The 22,562-nt window shown below is 42.9% G+C and overlaps 1 protein-coding gene across 2 annotated transcripts in view; it reads right to left on the bottom strand.

Annotated features, from left to right (window-relative positions):
- Positions 1 to 17,642, bottom strand: part of DNTT (DNA nucleotidylexotransferase) — a 1,394,583-nt gene extending 1,376,941 nt beyond the window's left edge. Inside the window, exon 1 of one of the 2 annotated variants that reach the window (XM_086922528.1) lies at positions 17,387 to 17,642. In XM_086922528.1, coding sequence (XP_086778654.1) covers positions 17,387 to 17,625 — 239 coding nt within the window. In that variant the 5' untranslated portion in view covers positions 17,626 to 17,642. The remainder of the gene's footprint in view (positions 1 to 17,386) is intronic. The other variant, XM_086922529.1, reaches the window with a different exon arrangement.
- Between the last annotated feature and the right edge of the window lie 4,920 nt (positions 17,643 to 22,562).

The raw sequence follows: 22,562 nt of genomic DNA, 5'->3' as shown, positions 1-22,562 counted from the left end.
GGATGCATGCAGGGGGACAAATGTTTTGCTCCCCTGAAATTGCACCTCTCTTCCTGCACGGTGTGGCATGCACAATATGGTGAATGCCACACTGTGGAGGAACGGGCAGTCAGTGCTCCCATGGCAGTGGTCTGCAGGTTAGACTCTCCTATGAGGCTAACAGACCACCTCCATGAGACTGCCGCACCACCGCCCACCCCCCATGGATTACACTTGTAATCCGGTGGTCGGGCGCACTACGGACTTAGCAGTCATCCTGTGGGCGCAGCTGTGGTAACCAACAGGAGAACCGCCAAACTCATAATAAGGCCCTTAGTCATTTGTTTGGAGATTCGATTCAACAATGAGGAAAGGATGTCGGCTGTAGCCGAAGAGGGCTTCACAGGGCAGAATACTGTCTCCCAAAGGTCCTTCTGTAGAGGATTTCCTGTCGCAAAAAAGCCTGAGAAGGAGAAATTTGAATTTTCAGCCCAGTGGTGGCACACCTTGGTCAGGTTGGCCATGAAGGTTTCCCCCTGTCCTCTGGGATTCTTTGGAGCCAAACTGTTTCTAAAACCCAGTTTTTCAGGGGTGGTAGGAGAAGTCCAGTTAAGCACAGCCAAGGATTCCAGGGCCTCTGGAAAGGCACATCACTCACTCCAGGGTCTCTTATAGCTTGTTGTGTCCATGTAGCTTGAATAGAAGGTCAGCACACATCTTTGTTCTGGGTACAAGAAGGAGCAGATCAAGTTTTACAGGTCTCCTCTCAAGTCTCAAACAGGACATTTAGACCTCTTCAGAGCTTCCTCAGGTCAAGTAGCTTGCTGAGGAGGGTACTGGGGTGCCACATTTATGCCTGGCACCAGGGAGGAAAAACACCTGGCTCATCCCTAACTAATGCAGTAACAGTTCCAAGGGGTTACTATACCCACTTTTGTAGCATTTCATGTGTGCCCCTTACTGCAAACAGTCTAAGAGTGCCCTCTCTGCCTATAAACAAGATGTTGAAACTCTTCTCTCCTTGCACAGAGCCTGTGTGTGTCTCCTCCAGAGGTTTGGCTGGGAAAATAAACAACTATGTGCTTAAGTGGAGCCATTGTGTTGGTGCTTGTGGTGATCCAGCTTTCAGCCAGTTGCTGGTGTGCTCATGCAGATGCTTGAAGATGGCAGAAGTTCACTTCTCTTCTGAAATTATTTTCTAGCTCAAGCGGGTGGTTCCTGTGATGAGGGCGTAGTCTTTCCAGATCATAGTTGCTGGTTTGTTGACTGTGATATTGCTGATTGAGTAGAAAATCAGGTCCATTAGGGGTCCAATGGTGTGGTTTGGTTCAGTACCATGCTGAATGAGGCAAATGTTTGCAAGGTTTTCTCAAAGAGATGTAGAGTTTCAGTAGGTGCAGTTTACTAGGTGAAAGTTAAGGTTTCCAAGGAGGAAGAAGGTTCTGGCTTTGATGATGAGGGGTGTGACGAAGTCTGTGATATTACTGGTGAAACTGGTGTTGGGTCTAGGTGGTTTGCATATGAGGGTTCCACCAGGGAGAAGTTGGGTGTGACATGTATCTTGAACGTGAGGGGTTCCATGTAGCTGGTGTGGGTGTCCGTGTATGTGTTGCAGCTGATGGGATTTTAGAATATGATGGCAACTCCACCTCCAAGCTTGTGCTGATGGTCTTCCCTAACAATATTATAATTATAGGCAGCCAGGATGGAGGTAGTGATGTTTGGTGCTGAGATTGGGTTTAGCAATGTTTCAGTGATAAAGAGCAGGTCCAGAGGGTGTTTTGCAGTAGGTCCCATAGCTCCATAGCTTGTTTGGTGAGTGACTTGGTGTTGAGGAGCATTCATGTAATTGTGGTGTGTTTGGGTGGTGTTTTGTCTGTTGGAGCATGAGCGAGTGGAGTGCTGACTGCTTTTGGTGCATGATTGGTGAGTGTAGGGTATGGGAGAGTGCGTGAAAACATACAGTAGATGCCAGTGAACGCTTGTTTCATGTTCTGTGGTGTAGTGTGGCAGGAGTGCAGCTAGTGACAGCCAGGGTTAAGAGCATGGAGGAACGCATCAGGGTATCGGTGGATGGGTGGAGAAAAAGTGTTCTTGGGGCTGCTGGATGTTGTCCAGACAGATGCTGTTTCTGAAAGCAAAACGCCCTTTAACATTTAATTTGTGCATCTACCACATCTAGTTTTGGTTACACAGGTGACAGTTTCTGAGCATGGTTCATCATTTACTAGTGAGGAAAAGTATTCATTGAATTTCATACAGCCGTCGGACACTGGCTCTTTCGGAGTAAGGTTGGAAACATGCTCACCAACTATTTCTACAGACTTTAATTTACTAGAGGTTCCCTCTACCTTCACTTTTAGTAAAATGCCAGTGAGACATTGATATTGCCCACTCCAATCGGAATGTACAGCAATAGTGATGGATTCAGCTGCACTGTCACATTTTGTATCATGACTGGTGACATATTAACCCCTTCCTTGCTCATGATGGAGAGGTTCCGTCATGAGCATCGGTTGGGCTGTGCTCATGACGGAGCCGCTCCGTCATGGCACCCACCCATGGAGGAAACACTGGTGCTCCCCCCATGGGCAGCCCAAAAGGGGGGATGGCAGCGGAAGAGCTTCCACTGCCACCCCAGACCCCTCTCGGCGATCCTGTGACCTCAGCGCGCACAGCGCGCGCCGACGTCATCAGGAAGTGCTGGATTTGCTTCCAGGCATACAGGCAGGCACAGGTAAGTTTCTGTTCTCTGGTGGGCCGGGGGGCAGATCGTTACACATTGAGGTATCGGGGGAGAGGAAACAGTGTTTCCTCTCCCCTGATGTCTCAATGCAGGGCATTCCTGCTGCACGGTCGTGCACAGCGTCACGATCGCGCAGCAGGAATGCCCCACTAGACACCAGGGATGTCTTCTTTGGGAAAAAGGAAGCGACCTCTTGGGCAAGGGTCGCCTCCTATGGGGGCCATATAATTTTAAGACTTTTCTGGGGACAGATCGGCTGTTTTTTGGCCTTTTCTGGCCCCAGGGGGGCAGAAAATCCCACTAGAGCCAGGGATCATTATAAAATGTAAATGGAAGCAACATCTTGCGCAAGGGTCACTTCCAGGGGGCCAATTTCTCTAGTATGGGAATTCTGCCTTCCCTGGGGGCTGATCACCCCATTTTTTTGGCCTTTCTACCCCCAGGAGGGGCAAGAACCCCCACTAGACACCAGGGAATTATTTTAAATTGAAATGGAAGTGACCCCTTGGGCAAGGCTCACTTCCAGGGGGCCAAGTTTTTTATAATGGGAATCCTGCTCCCCCCCTGGGGGCAGATTGGCCCATTTTTTGGCCTTTCTGCCCCCACTAGAGACCATGGACTAATTTTAAAATTAAAATGGATGTGACCTCTTGGGCAAGGGTCGCTTTCAGGGGGCATATTGGTTTTGTATGAGTATTCTGCCCCCCTGGGGCAGATTGGCCTGTTTTTTTTGCCTTTTTGTCCGGGGGCAGAAAACTCCACTAGACACCAGGGACTTCTTTTAAATTAAAATTACTTTTGCAAGGGAGCACATTTATGTCTGCTGTTTTCTGCCCCACCTGGGGGACAGATTGGCCTGACAGACAACCTCACCCGATCCCTTGGGCAAGGTCACCCCCCCCCCCCATTTTTCTGAGCCCTATTTAAAGGCCCATCTGGCCGATTGACCATCTGGGTAGTGACATAGCATGTTATAATGTTAATTGTTTTATTTCTTGTGAATTGGAATTGTAATGCTTTATTTCTCCCTTTTTGTTCTAGTTCAAGGCTTTTGCTCTTTAGACTGTTCCAGGTTGCAGTTTCTTTATTCGTGGTTCTGCTGTTTGTGTAGCTGCATGTATTTGGTAAGAGCCTTTTTTTGTACAATGTAAATGAGTTTAATTTCTCTGCATGAATGTGTTTCTTGCAAATGGTGTAATAATAGCAGTATGTTTGGCTGCTGTTTTTTGAGTGTCAAAAACTTTTTGCATTTCTGCTCGATGTGTATTTTGTTGTCTTGTGAGTAATTGGTTTTGTTTTTTTCTTTCTAGTGGGATATCGTTGTTTTTTGCTATGTCTCTGCAGAGTAGGTGATGGTGAGCTGCATTTTGTCAATAATGGTTTAGCGTTGGCACAAGATCACTCTAATTGTGACCATCTTTTTCAGATTCGGTCTGTCATTGATCACTTTATTGATCAATTTTCTGAGCTCCATGCTCCAGGGAAAGAAAAAGCAGTGGATGAGCTTTTGGTGTTGTTCAAGGGCCACTTGGTTTTTAGGAAATACATTCCTAGTAAGAGAGCACGCTATGGAATTAAACTGTATATGCTGTGTAACAGTAGGACTGGATATGTCTCTAATTTCAGGGTGTACACCGGTAAGGAATCCAGGATTAACCCCCCTGGTTGTCCTCCACTTTTGGAGTGACTGAGAAAATTGTGTGGGAACTTGGTAGAGGACTTTTTAACAACAGCCACCATTTATATGTAGATAACTTCTACACTGGTGTGCGGTGCCCTTGTGCCTCCTCCCCTTTGTGCATGCACACAGGGGGCATAACATGGGGGGTCTCACCGCCTTCATAAGCATGTTTTCTGCCTGCTACATTAGGTTCGCAGGTGGAGGGTTGGTGGTCCGAGAGACCAACCACCATGGATTTGACAGGTTCAAGGAGCCCGTTGGACCATAGGAGGGCACTCTGATCTCTACAATGATGGCGGTGCCTACCAGGAACTACCGGAGGGATTATGGTGTCCCTCCCCTCAAGCCGTTTTATGGTGGGTTACCCGCCATGAAAAGACTGGCAGAAAGGGACATTGGGGGTGCATAGTGGGCCCCTCTTTTCCCCTAGCCCTCAGTGTTGGGTATTCATATCCCTGCACCATGTGGCAGGCACCGCATGGTGCCTGCCACATAGTGCAGTCATATGCACAATATGTGTTTTTGGAATGCGATGTCTGCTGCAGCCAGCAGCACACGTCACAATACAAAAAATACACTTTGAGACCACCGTGAAGGCAGTTGCATTGTAATTCGGGAGTGCGGGACTGTCGACAGCTTGTCGGGTGTTCCCATCTCTAATACCATGGAGGTCTGACATAAGTCCGACCGCCCTCGTAATCAGCCCCCTAGTGAGGCGCTCCCATTGCTGTGCCTTTTTCAAAGGCACCAGGGCGTTTAAAAGAGGTACTGCCATGGGAATGCCATGCTGCCGGCCTGCCAACGTCTCGGCAGGACTCGGCGGTGCAGGGGCGCAGTGGCAGAGTTCCACCCCCAACCACACCACCAAAACTAAGTAATTGGCCCCTAAGTGTAGAATATGCAACAAACAGCTAATCTGCCTATGTGCATGTCACAGAGGTAGCTAACCACTATAACTTACTTATCAAAGGTATTTTCTGCCAACAATACAAATTCAAACTAAGCCCCCTAATGGATTATTTTGAAGATACTTGGGCAGGCAGACTGCAGAGCTTTGGACAGAAATGCCAACTCAAATTTCAAATACTATGGTGGAATGTCTACGATATCTCCATAGCTCAAGAAGCCAAAAACAACAATGCAGTAGAAGGATGACACAATTCTTTTTAATCCACACTAGGCAGACCTCAACCTACACTCTTCAAATTCATAGAACTCCTATAAAAAGAACAATTAATACACTATGTAGTATCAACAGCGAAAACCCTATCATAAAAATACATATTGCCTGCAGAGTACCCAATAAACCAAATGAAAAAATCCAAACCAGCTAAACTAAAATCGTTTGTAACTGAATACTAGATAATGTATTTGTGTACATCAGTCAAAAATATACAACTAAAATTGCGAATAAGACTTACGGATAAAATTAATATGCATATTAATTAGTTAAAAAAAACACCAACCACAAAACTCAAAATTACAAGTAAAATCAAAAAGAAACAATTAAATACAACACAAGGAAAATTGAAATTACAAGTACCAAACACATCAAATTACACAAAAATAATGAAATATAGAATTTCCGACCCACAAAAAATAAGTTGAATATCACTTATTTTATGTTGCTGCAGATCTTCCTCAGTATCCATGTAGTCAAAAATAAAATTCCCCAAAAAGGGAAAAATAATTTCAGAAAAAGTTTCAAAAATGCAAAAAAAGAGGCCCATTTGAAATCCAACAAAAGCAATCCAAATTCTTAAACAACCCTAAAAAAAACAAAAAGGTTAAAACAACAAATAAACGCTCTTGGAAACCCAAACAATCAGAGGAAATCAAAATTTAAAATATTGGTTTGCTAGAAACCAAAATGACTTCATTTAAAAATAAAAAAGCAATGTCTCTACAATAGTTTTGGATCCATAAACCTGTAAAATTGCATATAATACCCACCCACTAAAAACACTATATAAATATTACATAAGCATCACAATTCATCTACACAAAACATATAACATGAAATCATATAAGATAACTATACTTTACTAGCAAACTCTTCCTACACCTAACAAAAAACACTAGTAAATGAAATAACAAAAGCTACAAATAAACATTCCAAAACAAAAAACAACTCTATAACTACCATTTACTATTACTCCCTACCTTCCTCCTACGCTACAAACCCTATAGAAACAACAAAAATGGTCTTACCAGCTCCGAAAAACAGCAGCACCTTCCCATGACTCACTTCCAGGAAAATGAACCAAAAACTACACAAATAGCCTACAAAAGTTTTGTTTGTACTAATAAATAAATGGCAGCTAAATAAAACTAAAAAGAAATACTATCTCCCTATAGAAAACAAAGGGGCCGATGACGATGGCGGTGAATCTGTGACCGCAGTGGACGGAAAGACCGTCCGCCGTGGTCCCGCAAGGCGGGCCTGTTCCGCCCGCCTTGCGGGACCAGGTACAGGGGGATAATGGAGGAGGTGCCTTGCAGGCACCGCCGTGGGTATTTGGATGCCTGTCGTTTGCGGCGGAGTGTCCGCAGCAAAAAGACAGGTGGAAAATGCCTTTGGGGGCCTGTTGCGGGTCCCCAGGGGGATGGGGGTGAGGTGCTGCACGTGGGGGGTGCCTCCTACATTTGCATGTACAAGGTGGCATGCTCCGCACGGTGCCTGCCACTTTGCACATTCAAATGTAAAGCATGTATTTTTACATTGTGGTGGGTCCTGCCACCCGCCACAATGTAAACATACAGGATGCGCCCGCCAGTGTGGTGTGCGCATCCTAATTTCTTTTACGGGACCACCGCACCTATGGCGGCGGGTCTCTTTTGCACCACAATGGCGGGCGGATCGTAATCGGCCCCAATGTTTGCAAAATGTTAAAAAAAGCAAAAATGTGTAAATAATGTCAAACATGTCAATAAGAGTGATATGAAAATATATAGAACTCAGATGAAATTTAAAATGAGTAATAGCATCATTTACAATATCATTTCAAAATATGTAAAAATTGTTTAATAAATGTACGTAAAACTTACAAAATGTATTTGCTAGTAAGTAAAAACTTTACTTATAACACAATCTTACCTAATAAATATTTCCAATGCCATTAGCAGTACAAATTATCATTTTAAATTATTATTTTGACTTTATAACATTACATTAATTATACATCATATTCAATTCTACAGTTACATAATTTACAAATATTACAATTAGTCCAGAAACTCATATTATAACAATAAAGAATCAAATCAATAATTGGGAATACAATATTTATTAATATATATTCAACATACCATGTATCAATAAAAAAAAAAATATATATATATATTATACAATAATTTATGAGTATGCGCATAAATATGTAAATTATCTTCACAATTAACTAGTATATAATACTTTACAATACGTTTTTACCTAAATAATATTAAAGGAAATGCATTAAATACAATATTACAATTTATTATAAAAATCAATATTATTTTTTAAGGATGCATTTATCTTAATACATATAATAATTTATGGAAATATTCAATTTTAAAATGTCAATATTTCATATATACAAAATATTTAACCAAAATGTGTATTTTTAATGATTTCTGAAATTAAACCAAAAAAATACCGCAACTAAATGTTAGCTAATTAAAAAATCTAATTTAAACATAAGTAAATATTTACAAATTAAATCCAAATTTCATGTAAACATTGAAAAGTTCATTTTAAACTGATTATTTTTTAAACTTTGTTACAAAAAGTAAATTTTATTCACAAGTTTAAAAATTATTAAATTGCATACACACAAATATACATAAAAAAATATTACATATAATTTACATAAATGAAACCATTTTATTTTTCATTGAAAAACAATGATTTTGAAATTACTTATAATTAAAAAAGCCATACATTTTAACAATTTTAAAAACCTATGGAGCTGATTACGATGGCGGGTGGACTAGGTCCACCCGCAATCATAGCGATGTTTGGGACCACTCCCCCAGACATGCGGCAGTCCCACCACTGGGATTAGGATGCGCCCGCCATATTGGTGGGCGCATCCTGGGCTTTTCACATTTCGGGCGGTGCTGCTGGCTGCAGCACAGCACGCAATGTGAAAAGTGCGTGCACAGCATTTCCCTGCACTACGTGGCAGGCACCACGCGGCACTTGGTGCATGGAAATGAGGGGGGACCATGGGTACCCCCCAGTGCAGCGACACCCCCCCACACACAAGGGGGGCACAAACCCCATCCCCACCAGCCTTTTCATGGAGGCATCGCTAGCTGCGGCCGGCAGTGGGAGTACCTGCAGGGCGGTGACGTGGGGAGGGGAGGGGCAGGGTGGGGGTAGTAATGTATGGATTATGGAGCTTCCTAGGTAAGTAAACATAAATAAAATGAATTTCGTTGAGTGAACTTCATCCCCCAAATACGATGCAGTGCGCGCAACAAAATTAGTTTTATTTATTTAAATGTTTAGTTACCTGTAAAACTCCATAATCCATACATTACTACCCCCCACCCTATCCCTCCCCCTCCCCACGTCACCGCCCTGCAGGTACTCCCACTGCCGGCCGTGGCTGGGCATCGCCGCCATGGAAAGGCCTTCCACAAACCCTCATCCTGATCGGGTAGGAGGTGCCTACCCTTTCAGCGGCCCTGCACCATCCACCAGGCAATCGGTGTGATTGCCTTTGGCGGAAAAGCGGCGGACGGACTTTGCATCTGCCGCAATACCCACCGCCATCCTAATTGGACAGTGGGTAATGATCTTGGGAATGGTGGAAGGACCGCCGCCCCGGCGGTGGTGGTCCTTCCGCCATCATAATGACCCCCTTAGTGTGTAAAATTTAACAAACAAGCAAATTAATATTCACATATTTTCATAATCTACCCAACCTTTTTCCCTAGAAAACCCAGCATCCCACTCCATTAACATAATTACTTATACATTCAATATTAACATTAATCACATTTATAATAAAATTAATCATATTTTAATTCGTTTTAAATACCTAAGAAAATTGCAAAACATACTAACACTTGCATATAACTAAATATACTTATAAATCAAACAATAAAACAATATTGTATAAAATGATATTTTCACAACCGATATTTTTTACAACAATATTAAAAACAACATTTAAAACGATATTCTTACCTTTGATATTCCTGTAAACTATATTTCTGAAATCACTGTATTCTTGACACAATATTTATGTATCACAATCAAAATATTTTTCATTAAGTATTTTGTCCAAAAACCCATGCTTCTATTCGGCTGCATTTATGGTGACCTTCACAACTTGGTCCTACTTCTATCCTTGTGCCTTCCACATGAAATCTCAGCTTTCTTTTTCACTGTAAGGTATTGTTCTCCTCTCAAATCAATTTAGTAGCTTCCACTTGCTTGTTGCTTCTTAGGATGCTCAGAGAGGTTATTCCCCTCCTCCCTATATTCTCAGTAAAACTGTACTACAATCTTCAACTACATTTCAGCTCCGTTATGTGAATTCTCGTTATTTAGGTCCCCTAGGATATCTTTTCATTGTCTCAGTGTTGTGCAAAATGCAATGGCCTGCTTTCTTGTGAATCTTCCTATATGCTGCTCAGTCTCTGCATTCATGAAAGGCCTGTACTGGTGTTCTGTCAGCTTGAGCCACATTTTAAAAGCTCTTTATCTAGTCTGCCAGGTGGTCAAGAATTTACCAAAATGGTGCAGTTCCTGCGTTTCAAACACAGCCATACTGGAGGTCACTTTTTCTCATATTCATCAACCAAACATCAGAACTTCCTTCCCCTGGATATTCCAGGCGAGTCCTGTGTTAGTTACCCTTTTTAGGAAAACTATTTTAAAAACTGTTTTTTTCTAAAGAACTGATCCTCCTTTCACAATGTCCTTATGCTCTGCTCCAATAACCTATTGAGTAATAGTTCCGCTATAATCAAATCAAACTCAAATGGATAGAGGTCGCAATCCTTGACAATTTTTTGACCTTTTCATACAGTGGTGTTCGCTCTTACATAAATATTGCCCTTCAGATTTATGAAATACTGTTGGCATTCTTGGCACAGTGTTACCTTCACCTGCGTGCATTGCGATAATGCTGGCATTTATGCGTATATTGTTGACAGTCTTGGCCTACGACGGTGCTAAGCTCATAAGTAATGCTTGCACTGGCATAATATTGGTGATTCTAAGTAATTTTAAAGCATTATCATTAATGAGGTCAGAGGCCTCCATCTGTAGAACTGATGTAACCTGCTTTCACTCATGCATGCATTCAGTTACACAGGAATATGTGACGTTATTCCGCGGGATAATATCCTGCATACCATTACTCTGCATTTTTTATAACGCAAGTGGGTTTACAACGAAATACCATGACCCCGAAAACATTTACGCCTCTTATGCCTTTAGCACGCTTCCTTTTACAACGCAAAGGCATGCATGGTGAAGGCATATACTTTGTAAAAGTAGTTTATTTTAAATATATATATATATATATATATATCAAAAAGACAGTCCTGCTCCAACGAAGAAGAGGCACGTACATCAGGTATGTAGGTATAAGGCTTATTTATTCAAATTCAGGTCTCCCTCGACCCCGCAATGACAGAGAGACGCGTTTCGCCTGCACAGCAGGCTTTATCAATCTCATATATAAAAATATATTTTATTTTATGTATATATATATATATATATATATTTTTTAAATTACCCTGTACACCCTAAAAAATAATGGTACAGGGGTATTTTTAGGGTTCAGGGCAAGGTATGGGTTTTGGGGTACAGGGGTATTTTTAGGGTTCAGCTAAGGTCCGAGAGACATGTAGTATTACCGCTAACAGCAATTATTTTCTTACTTTTGGTCCAGCCGCACCTCCGGCTCAGCTGGGAGACAGGGTGGTGTGCTTGGGTATAAAATTCCTGCATGAGACTCATGTACTTTGACATCAGGACATACGGAACTGTATTTAATGTAGACCAGCGACGGCTCGTGGAGGGAGTTACGGTGGGGCAGGAGGGCGGGGAGGGGGAGGGGCAGGGCGGAGGTTGCTAAAAACCGGCATATGGATAATTGCAGGCAAGTAAACAATTTAATTAATAAAACGAATTTCGTAGCTCGCACTGCATTGCATTTTGCGATGCAAGGCGCACTACGAAATTCGTTTTAATAATTAAATTGTTTACTTACCTGCAATTATCCATATGCCGGTTTTTAGCAACCTCCGCCCTGCCCCTCCCCCTCCCCGCCCTCCTGCCCCACCGTAACTCCCTCCACGAGCCGTCGCTGATGTAGACCACTCAGTGGGCTATTGCTTTTGCGACAGAGACCATTTTCTTACTTGTGGTTCAGCCGCACCTGTGGCTGAGCGGAAAGACAGGATGACGGACTTAGACATGGGTGTAAAAGCCCCTGCTCAATAGTTACTTGTCTAGTAGCAGTTTTGACTCCATAAAATTGTGCATACAGGGTTAAAATGCATGCTGCAAAGATCAGCTGCTATGCACCTTGTTTCTGGTATTTATAGGTTTCCTTCATCTTTATTGAGTGATTTTGTCCGTGAGAAAGTGTCACTCCTCATAGCTGCCAAGGTTTCAGATTGTTATGAGTGATATTTTCATAATTTCTGTGTAATTATGAGTGACATTCCAACGACTATGAGTGACACTTTCCCGCAAGAAAAATGAAGCAGTGAAGACGATGGAATCATACAAATGTCAGAAATTACTCTCATTTGAGCATAGCTGCTAATGTTTCAGATTGCTTATGTGTGAAATTTCATAGATTCAATGGATTTACGAAACGAAAGACATTTAACAACTAAATGTATGACAGTTAGAGCTACACTTTCTTGCAGCCAAAATCATGCAATGAAGTCCATGAAAACAGACACATTTCGGAAATCACACTGATTTGAGCAATAAGAAAGTCCAACTCAGTAGCATGTGCTTTAAAAGCAATTATTTAATTTTTAAATAATCAACACCCACCACCCCAACCTCAGCTTCAGGTGTGGCTGAACCACAAAAATCAAAGGGTTCTCTGTGACAAAAGAATGAACCCACTGAGCTATCTACATATAATACAGTTCATTACAATACAATATGCTGGTAACTTTATTTGCAGTATGCATATAAACTCTCTGCTCTACTTAATAGTGAGTGAAAACGGCCATGAGGTAAAAGTCTGACACAGACAGCTCTCCAGCATGGATATTAATCATCTGCCTTAACTCTGACTAAGCAAGTCTCATGCTGCTTGTAGTACCACTGCCAAGCAAAGATATTAAACCCTTTAAATAAACTAGCAGTTTTGATGATTTATTAGTGCAGACAAAACTCGGAGATGGCCTGCATTTACAGCACAGACAACTTTAGTGTACCCATTTACAAGGCGCAATGCTGTGCTGGAGTCCCCTTGCCATTTTCTTAATCAACATTTTGAATTTCAGGAGCGGATTATTAAATTAATATCTGACTTACCTGGTGTGGTCTCTTGATAGAATGATCCACTGAGAGGAGCTGCCTGCGTGTCACAGCAAGATCGTTAGCCTGTCTCTTAAGAGTCAGACAGCGAGCCGCCTGCACTGTATCCTCAATCTGTGCCACCTGCTTTCACTACGAGACTCACGCTTGCATGGTGAGTCCGGGGCACTAGTTGGACTCTGACTGCCTGGGCAGGGCACAGGAACAGGATAATGTTGAGGTCATGAGGTGAACAGGTGATGATCGATTCTGGAACACCGGCTGGCGGATGCAGAGGAACAGCAATTAATTCCTCGGTGCCTTGGGGCCCGGCTGGCGGGCAGAAAATTGAAACATCCTGTTATTTTATTTTATTTATTTATAAAATTTCTATAGCACACAAATACCTTCCGGTGTCTGGGCGCTGGAGTTCACAGATTGCAGGGGGTTCCTATTTAAAGTTTACTGATTAAAAAGCCAGGTTTTAAGGTGCTTTCGGAATGTTAGTAGAGATGGGTTAAATTTGATATGGGGAGGGAGCAGGTTCCACAATTTCGAAGCAGCAACCACAAAGCGTTTGTCTCCCCATGTTGCTTTCTTTGTGCGTGGAATTTGGAGCTGTTGGGCTGCAGATGAACGTAAAGATCGACTAGGTTTGTAAACACTAATGGATTTTTTAAAGAATTCTGGTCCAGTATTGTTCAATGCCTTATATATAATACACAAGGCCTTAAACTTTGTACGGCTTCTAACCGGCAACCAATGTAGTTGACGAATGATGGGAGAGATGGATGAATATTCAGGTGTGCCGGTTAGGATCCTTGCGGCAGCATTTTGAACAAGCTGTAATTTGTTCAAAACTTGCTCCTGCGCGTTCAACAATAAGCCGTTGCAATAGTCCACCTTAGATAATACCAAAGTGGACATTAGGGTTTTGCCTGCATTTGGGGGAAGAAATGGGAGCAGTTTCTTTACCATTCTTAGGGTAAAGAAGGACGCTGAGACCACTGCGTTAGCATGGCTGACAAAAGCTAGCTTGTTGTCGAATAGAACTCCCAGATTTCTAACTTTAGATACTGGTGATGGGGGGGTTCCTAGCTCCGAAGGCCACCAGACTGGGGACCAAGACGGGGTCAGCTCACCAAATACCATAACCTCCGTCTTGTCAGAATTTAGCTTTAAACAATTCTGATCCATCCAAGTACTGATGGCTCTCATGCCCTCCTGGAAGTTAGCGGCCACTGCTGCTCCATTTTTGTGGATCGCCAGGACCAGCATGTTACAGTGTGGGACAACGGAAGGAGGACCTGATAACACCCAGGAACTTTTACAAAAGTAGGTTTGGCGCTAGTTTATAGTAAATAGGTTTTTTGTCATTAGAAAGCCTTCGTACCAAAGACCAATTAATGCAGTAGCTGCGTATCCTTAATCCTTTGTCCGTGCACCGGCCCGACCCTCCTATAGGGAGAGAGAGAAGCTGTCACACCAGCCAGCCTTCTGTGAAAGTAAAGAAAATGTGTGAATGAGCCGCCCTTGCCCTGCCACCTTATACATTTATATTATAAAAAACAATGCGCTGCACTTTCCACTACCTGGAAGTGCTGCGCTTTAGAAATCACACGAGTGCACTTAGGCTTACCAGAGAGCAATTTTAACACTGTGCGCAGTGATAAGATCAGTCAGTGCCTGCTGCGCCGTGCTTTATTTTAACTCTAGCCGCCCGCCCGACTGTAACAAGTGGAGCGTATAGCTGCAGGCTCGCCCTCATGACTGCAGGTATCAGGGTGCAAAGTGCACTGCCACTCCCACACACAAACGCAGGCCTTTTGGCAATTTTGAAAGCACTGCAGGCGCTGGCGCACTAGCAGTTAAACAAACAACAAGAAACAGGTCATGTGTGCGCATTCCGCGCAGCTTTGCACCTTCAAACTGGGCCGCGGCATTGGAGGCCCGTCGCGGCTGCCGCGGCCTTTATAATTTATTTGGGTCTGGACTCTGTGTTCACAAATAAATTATAAAGTCAGCTGCGGCCGCAACGGGCCTCCAGTGCCGCGGCCGCCTCAAAAATAGTGCCGCCTGGGGCGGACCGCCCCGTCCTAGCTACGCCGGTGACCGCGATTCTCTCTCCGCCATATTACGATGGCGTGGGATTCAGACTGCGGCCACGGCGGAGGCAAAGCCCGTCTGTCACGGAACCGCCACAGGGCATCATTACGATTGCCCGGTGGAGTGGACTGCATTAAAAAAATGGTGGCAGTGCCTAGCAAGCACTGTCTGCCAAATTATTATGAGGTCTCCAGCCAGCCTTTCCGCAGTGGTGCAAATGCTGTTGAAAGGCAGGCAGAGTTTGTTTTTGGGGTCCATTGCGTGCCCCCCTTATGTTGGGGTGAGGTAAGGGTGCACTGGGGAGGGTACCCATGGTACCCCCCAATATTTCACTGCACCAAGAGGCAGGCAAAGTGTAGTACCTGTCACGTAGTGCAGTGAAATGCACAACATGCTCGATTTGACATCGCGGCGGTGCTGCTGTCAGCAGCCACCGCCGCAATGTTAGGGGTGAGGAACAAGAACCCTGCAGTGGCGGTCCCATCATAATTGGGCATGCGGGACCGCCGCATGCATGGTGGATGGTCCCGGTTTACACCACATAGCGGACGGAGCCAGTCCGTCCGCCCTTGTAAACGACCCCTAAATCCTGATTGCGAAGAGTCCAGAATTTGATTCACCTTTCGATGGGCTGTCAATTGCTTATAAATTAAACATTCTAAAAGTTTTTCTAAAAGGGGCAGTAAAGAGATTGGATGATAATCAGAATATTGGGATTAAGAATGGCTTTTTTAATGGGTGATTTTGCTCAGATTTCCACTCTAACGGAATAGTGCCCGACTCCTCTGTTAGATTGAACTGCGTCTGAATGGCGGGAGAAAGCTGATTGGGAAGTAAGGCCATAATCTTGGGAGGGCAAGGGTCTGGTGGGGATCCGGGTTCCGCCTTTTCTAAGGACTTTTGAACCCATCCTTCCATGGACTCAAGCATTCATTCGTTCTCACATTCACCCCATTACCCAGTTATATAAACTCGCCAATCTTTGAAGAAGCATTTGCACTGGTAAAATAGTCTGAATTGTTGGCATTGCAAGTGCTTATTTTCTATTACAATATGATATGTTTTTGCCATCCATTTTTCACTCTTAAAGGAGCTATCTACTGTTGAGAAAATAAGAAGTTCTTTCTAATCTAATCAGCCGTGCGCCTTTACCAATCACCAACAATAGAATTTGCTTTTTTTGTTGATGTCTGCTTGGGTTTTTGGAGGGCATTCTGAAATCATTTACCGAGTGGCCCCTTTAAGGATTCAACAGGTGAGATTAATTTCTTAGAAACATTACTGTTGTTCTTATTACGCCAATGCCAGTAAAGACATATCGTTCTTGTCTTTTTTCTTAAATATTATTTTTCGGCACTTGCAGCGGTCTTCCTTCCCTCAAACAGTTATGAATTACCCGTTGCCAATAAAAAGTCGGTTGGCGACATCAAGCTTCTGCTTCCTGTGGTTTATCGCATTTCTATAAAACATTCACATTAATGTGCACCCTCACCGCAGCCCCCGGGCACGGCGCCACCTTCACACTTGCAACAGCAGTTTCGTCGCCGCGCGCAGGTCTCCCTCGACGCCCGCAGCAGGGCAGCTGCCGCGAGCCACCAAAGTCAGATTCACTAGCGGAATTTCAACATTCACAAGAACGAAAATCTTTTCCTTTATGGTGTGAAAGTCAAATGTACTTTAAAATTGACCGATTGTATAAAGAACACAAATGTACAGCATCGGTTACAAAGAAACGTGCATCAGGTTGACAATGGCAATTAATTGTGTCTTCCAAAGAGCTGCCGACAGTGGTATTCGTGTCCTGCGCTGAGAGAAGCAGTTTTCATTATTTTGCAACTTTGATTTGGTTTACATTTAGCGTTTTGGGCCAAAGAGAGAATTATGATCCTCTTTGGAAGGTTACAATTATTGGATTGGATTTTGAGTGCAATTTTGCAGCTGTTTTTTGTCTGCCCAGATGTGCAGTTGAGTTGACAATACATTTTTTTATTCATATTGCATAAAATACTGGTAACGAAATCACGTATCTGTAAAACGTCATCTATAACAGTCAGAAGAGCGCACAAACGCACACACCCATAAACAAAAGCACGCCTACAAACAAACACAGGCACACAAAGAAACCCTGCGGCATACACGTAGACACCATTTCCCCAGAACAAACAAGCACGTCTTGATAATTGGACAAAAAATCATACTTAGTTATCAACCGATTGCAAAAAGTGTTTAGGCCAAAACCGTGCTTCTGAAATATAAGGAAAAGTTAAAAGAAACATTGACTGTACATGTCAACTGTACATCAGGAAACCTAATTTTAAAAATAGTGGGATATGAAATAATTTAAATGTATCAGTGCATAAAGGTAAAAATAAAAAGATTATTTTACCTTAGATAATCTTCGACTCTGAAGCCTTTTCTTCTTGCCAACTCTGTGAGGAAAGCCCTCCTTCTTGTCCCCATCTTTCTCTCCACTATGAAAAGGACAATGTCGTTGAACTTTGTTTTGTATTTGTTCTGAAAACTCGAAGGCTGCATCCTTTTTTGCTTTTTCTTGAGTGGGCCCATTCTTGAGTTCTGGAATCCATCCATGATGCACCTCATCAAAACCCCAGTGCACTTCGACATGTAAGTACCCGCAGTCTGAACTGGACGGCCCCGCCCCCTTCCATCACTTTCATTTATCACTGTGCGATATTTTCAAAAAGAAACTGCCGATGGAGAGACGTCACAGTTTCAGGAAAACTTCTAAAACTGCGAGCGAAACCACTTGTGGGTTCTTGGACAAGTCCTGGCAAATGTCCAACATTTCATTATTTAGGACTCTCTCGAGATGTGCACTGTATTGAATTATAATCTGAAAATTATGGGTTGCAATTGTTAATTGCATTGCCCCAAAAAATCACTACATAAAACTATGTGATGCACTAATTTTATTGTTAACTGTCTGGGTCTTTCAACACATAACTGCTTACTTTTAATTTCTTTTGTTGTAGTTAGCATTAACACTAGATTATCTCTTAAATTATTTAATAAACAACTAATAAAAATACAGTTTCTTTGAAAAGTTTACTAAAATGTGCTAATAAAGTCATGAAAAATATGTTGAGGTCAATACAGTGGGTATCTGTATCAGAAAGTATACAATAGAAGCACAGCAGTGATATTTAGAAAATAACCGCCTAGGGAAATTAATCCTTAATTAACTGATAATGAACCGTTATTGTCCACAGCCCAGCAGTGATACATAATGACTGAAATTCCCATTCATTCGAGATGAAGACAAGACATACAAAGCAGATTAGGGAAAACAAATCAGACTCTCTCCCTGACCATGGTCTAGTAGACATCCTGAAATAGGTAATTTATAAGCCAGGACAAGACTGGCCTTCTACAACAAAGGCACTGAGCAGGAGAAAATGAGAGAGGCAATAAAGTGATTGAGTGGGGTGAAGGAATAATGAAACTAAAAGAACAATAGAAATGTGAGAGTGGATAATCGAAGAGAAAGGGAAGAAAGAAAGAAAGAAAGAAAGAAAGAAAGAAAGAAAGAAAGAAAGAAAGAAAGAAAGAAAGAAAGAAAGATAGATGAGGGAATTAAATGAAAAGCATGAATATGAAGCCAATGAAAGACTCAGCAAATAAAAGAAAAGAAACCAATATGAAAAAAAAAACACAGAAAGAGTGAGAGGAATAGCAATAAAAATGCTAAATAAGAGGGAGGTATAAAAAACTGGAGAGACTGCAGAAAGATAACAAAAAGTAGATAAGGGTGAAAGAAAAAGGAAGGAGTATGGTTAAGAAAAAAAATGGATCTGTGCCAGAATGAACACGAAAGAACAACAGGAAAATTGCTAGGGACTGGGAAGAAAGAAAAGCGACGATAAGGAGAGGTAGATACATTACATAAACAAAGAGGCTGATATAACTATGAGAGAATGAGGGTAAGGGCTGTAGAATGTAACCAAAAGACACCAAGGGCAGGCAGGGAAGAAGGAAGTGAGGAAGAGCGCAATATATAGTAAAATGAACACGTTAGTGAGATGGAATAGTATTACTAGAGGGACTGGGTGAGAGAAGGAGATGACCAGAGAGATAGAAGGAAAAACAGGAAAATAAGGTAAGAGAGGAATTGTGAGAGAAAAGGTGAAGCATACACAGAGCGAGAGTGAAATAGATGTTTGTGACAGAGAAGTTGGTAGACAGCGGTGAAAAATGAAGGAGGAACTGAGGGTAGAGGTGACAGAATAAGTAAAATTTGGTGACTGGGAAGCGAACAGAGATGGAGATGGGAGAAAGGCAAAGGCTATGAGACAGTGAGCATAGATGAACTAACAGTAAAAAAAGAGGTAAAGATGAGGGCACAACTCAAAAAAAGAATGCAAAAAAAGAATATGTATGGGAGTGGAGAGAGATAGGGAAGAGTTCACTGCTGTAAAGATTCACAAAAAGAAGAGGTATATGCTAGGGAGAAATAAGAAAAGATAGAAGGTAAACAATATGAGAGGGAAATTGGGGAAATACTGAAGTGTAAGATTGTGTGGTAGTGAAGAATATGAGGGAAGGATGACCCCATCACTCCAGAACATTACAAACAAGGCCTTGAGTCCAGAACTTTTCACCTGTAAATCATCGAGTAATGATGGGTTTGTAAGTATTCCAATGGAAGTAAACCAAGACTTTAACACCAAGAACGCATTAAACTACCTCACAAAAGTAGAGGACTGGAAACAAAGTCTGTAATGACCTTGCTGGAGGTGGTAACCCTAGTTGAGAGGTAGAGTTTGAGTAGAGAGAGTCAGGAGAGTTTGGTTAGAATAACCAATGTTGTTAAAGTGATAGGGAAAGAACGAGACAGAGAAATTGGTATGAGACTGGTAGGGAGAGAAATTAGCTAACAAAAAGCAGAAATGAAAAGGAAACTTGCAGAAGAAAGAGCAAGTGGGAAAGGTTGAGAATTGTTTGAAAAGTGCCAAAGGTGCCTCCACTTCTAACACTACGACCTATAGGCTCAAATAGGTGTCCTAGACCATAAGCACACATCACAGATGGATCTCAGAGTAATAAAGTGGCATCTGGAGATTTGACGGATAACAGATGCTATACTTGACTGAGATGGAATATGTGGGTCCTTAACAATCCTAGAAAAAATGCTTGGTGCTGGTATACCTGCAGTGTAAGAATGCAAATGTGGCCCTATTGCAAGAAACACACTTCCTGTAAAAGTAATAAAATATTTGACAAATGGGTGTGCATAACAGTATCCTCCTCCACTTATGCAAGGCGGGTGAACATAATAATACATCTGTTCCAGCTCATAAAAACAGTAATTGACTGTTAGAGATTGGGTTACTGGTTGTCTGGGGTATGATCGCGGATCAAGCAGCCACCACAACCCTAGTTAGGGAAAGGGGCAGGCAAACTTTAAGTCAACCTGCGCCAACATGTGGTAGCTTGGCACAGAGAAGTCAGGCTTAACATGAAAATACCACATAAAAGATCCCACATCAAGTTTAGAAAAAAAGAGTAGATTTTAATAAATACAACATGACCAAAGCAACAAAAAACTAATCAGTATAACCGGAGGTATTGAATTGTAAACTTTTAGGGTAAGATAGCGGCAAAAAGCAAAAAGTGCCAACAAGGGATATCTGGTCACACCAGACCAGGACAAAGTCACAAGTTCAGAACGACCCTGATGGAGCACGGCCCAGGTACAGGGACCTAGTTAGGCCTGTGTCACCAGGATGTAAGGGGGGGTAATACCCCAGAAGGAGACAACGTGATACTTGACTCTATTTGAGAATCCTTTGTATTAGGTAGGGCTATAAAAGACTTTTGTCTACTCCTGTTCCTTTCTTCCTTGGGTTTTTGGCCTCGGTTTGTAACTCTTCTTCTCTCGAGGTCGGGGTTCCACTCAGTTCACTGGTAGAGATTATGCCCCTCGGAGGAAGAAAAGAAAAACATAAGGTGACCGGTTGGAAATCGGTAGAAGGCAGTAGGGTAGTAGGGTAGGGTATCGGTGAGGGAGGTATCACCCCACTGCAAAGGATGTTCCTGGCACCACCACCAAGTGAAGTCCGGTTAAGTCAACAGCCTTGTTTTCAGCTTTAGAGCTACGTCCTACCCTTACTTCTTTTGCTCCCTCCCAGCTACCCATGATTCCTTGCATTCAGAGTCCTACCTTGGTCAGACATGCTCCTCCGGGAGTGTGGTGCGGTGTATTGTGGGACCAGTGGCCTCCTGACAACTCTTCTCTCTCAGGGATGGCTTCTCGCTTTTCGCTGGAACGGGTATCCCAGCTGAACTTCACGTGCTGTTTTACCCCGCACGTCTCTCCACTGTGTTCAGGTCTTTCTATGCCTTCAAGGATGATTGCTGCTTCGTATTCCAGATTCATCAGCGCCATTTTGCATCCCCATTGGCCAGAGGATGTGTCTGTAAAGAGGGTTTGCGGACCACCTCCTTCTTGGTTGTTGGTCTCCGTAGATTTAAAGACACAGACAGGTGACGAAGTCTGTGCAGGAAGGAATAAGACTTCATTCGCCACAAACGTCGGGAGTAAGGTACTTCTTCCCCATGTCAACCTCGATCCTATGACACACCCCCTCCCCTGGTATTTTCACGATTGGGGGAAATTGGAAAGAGTGACAGGTAATCAGCATTACCCTGGTCTTTACCCTTCCTGTGCCATACTGAAACTGGAAGGGTTGTAGCTTCAAGCACCACCTGAGGACCCTATTGTTGTTCCCCTTAAGCCTTTGAAGCCAGGTAAGAGGTGCATTATCGGTGTACAGAATGAAGAGCCTTCCCTCCAAATAGTAGCAGAGCTTCGGAATACTCCATTTCAGGGCCAGACATTCTTTTTCTATGGTAGGATATACATGCTCCCTCGGAAAGAGTTTCCTGCTTATGTAGACGAGTGGATTCTCCTGCCCTTCCTGGTCCAACTGGGAAAAGAAGGCTCCAACCCCTACACCGGATGCGTCCGTTTGAAGAAAAGGACTTACAAACATCAGGTGAGATCAATACAGGGGCAGTGGTGAAAGCAGTTTTCAAACTCTGGAAAACCTTGACCTTGTGATCAGAAGGAAACTTAAAAAAAGAGGGAGAAACCGTTTTTTTGAGCAGGTCTGTGAGTGGGGTCGCAAGGTCTGAAAATTGAGGTATAAACAGTCTATCGTACCCTACGAGACCCAGAAAGACACTCAGCTCTCCTTTGGTTTGAGAAAAGGGGTATATTGTACTGCTTTGATCTTCTCTGTTTGTGGTTCGATCGTACCCTCCCCCAAAAGATAATCCATGGACTTGACTTTCTGATGGGGATTTCGATTTTTTGGCTTTAATGTGTGGGTGTGCATTTCCGAGTTCAGACAGGACAGCCTGGATATAGTTCATGTGTTCGGACAATGTCTTGCTATATATTATGATGTCATCTAGATAGGCGGATAAATACCCTTGGTGACGTACAAGGAGGGTTTCCTTGAACCTCTGGAAAGTGGGAGACGCGCCATGTAGTCCAAAGTGTAAGACGGTGAAGTCATACAACCCGTCTGGGATGGAAA

This window comes from Lissotriton vulgaris, chromosome 5, assembly GCF_964263255.1.
Source record: "Lissotriton vulgaris chromosome 5, aLisVul1.2, whole genome shotgun sequence".
In the NCBI taxonomy this organism is placed as follows: Eukaryota; Metazoa; Chordata; class Amphibia; order Caudata; family Salamandridae; genus Lissotriton; species Lissotriton vulgaris.
The sequence above is the reverse complement of the archived record's forward strand: the minus strand, read 5'-3'. Positions and strand labels throughout refer to the sequence as shown.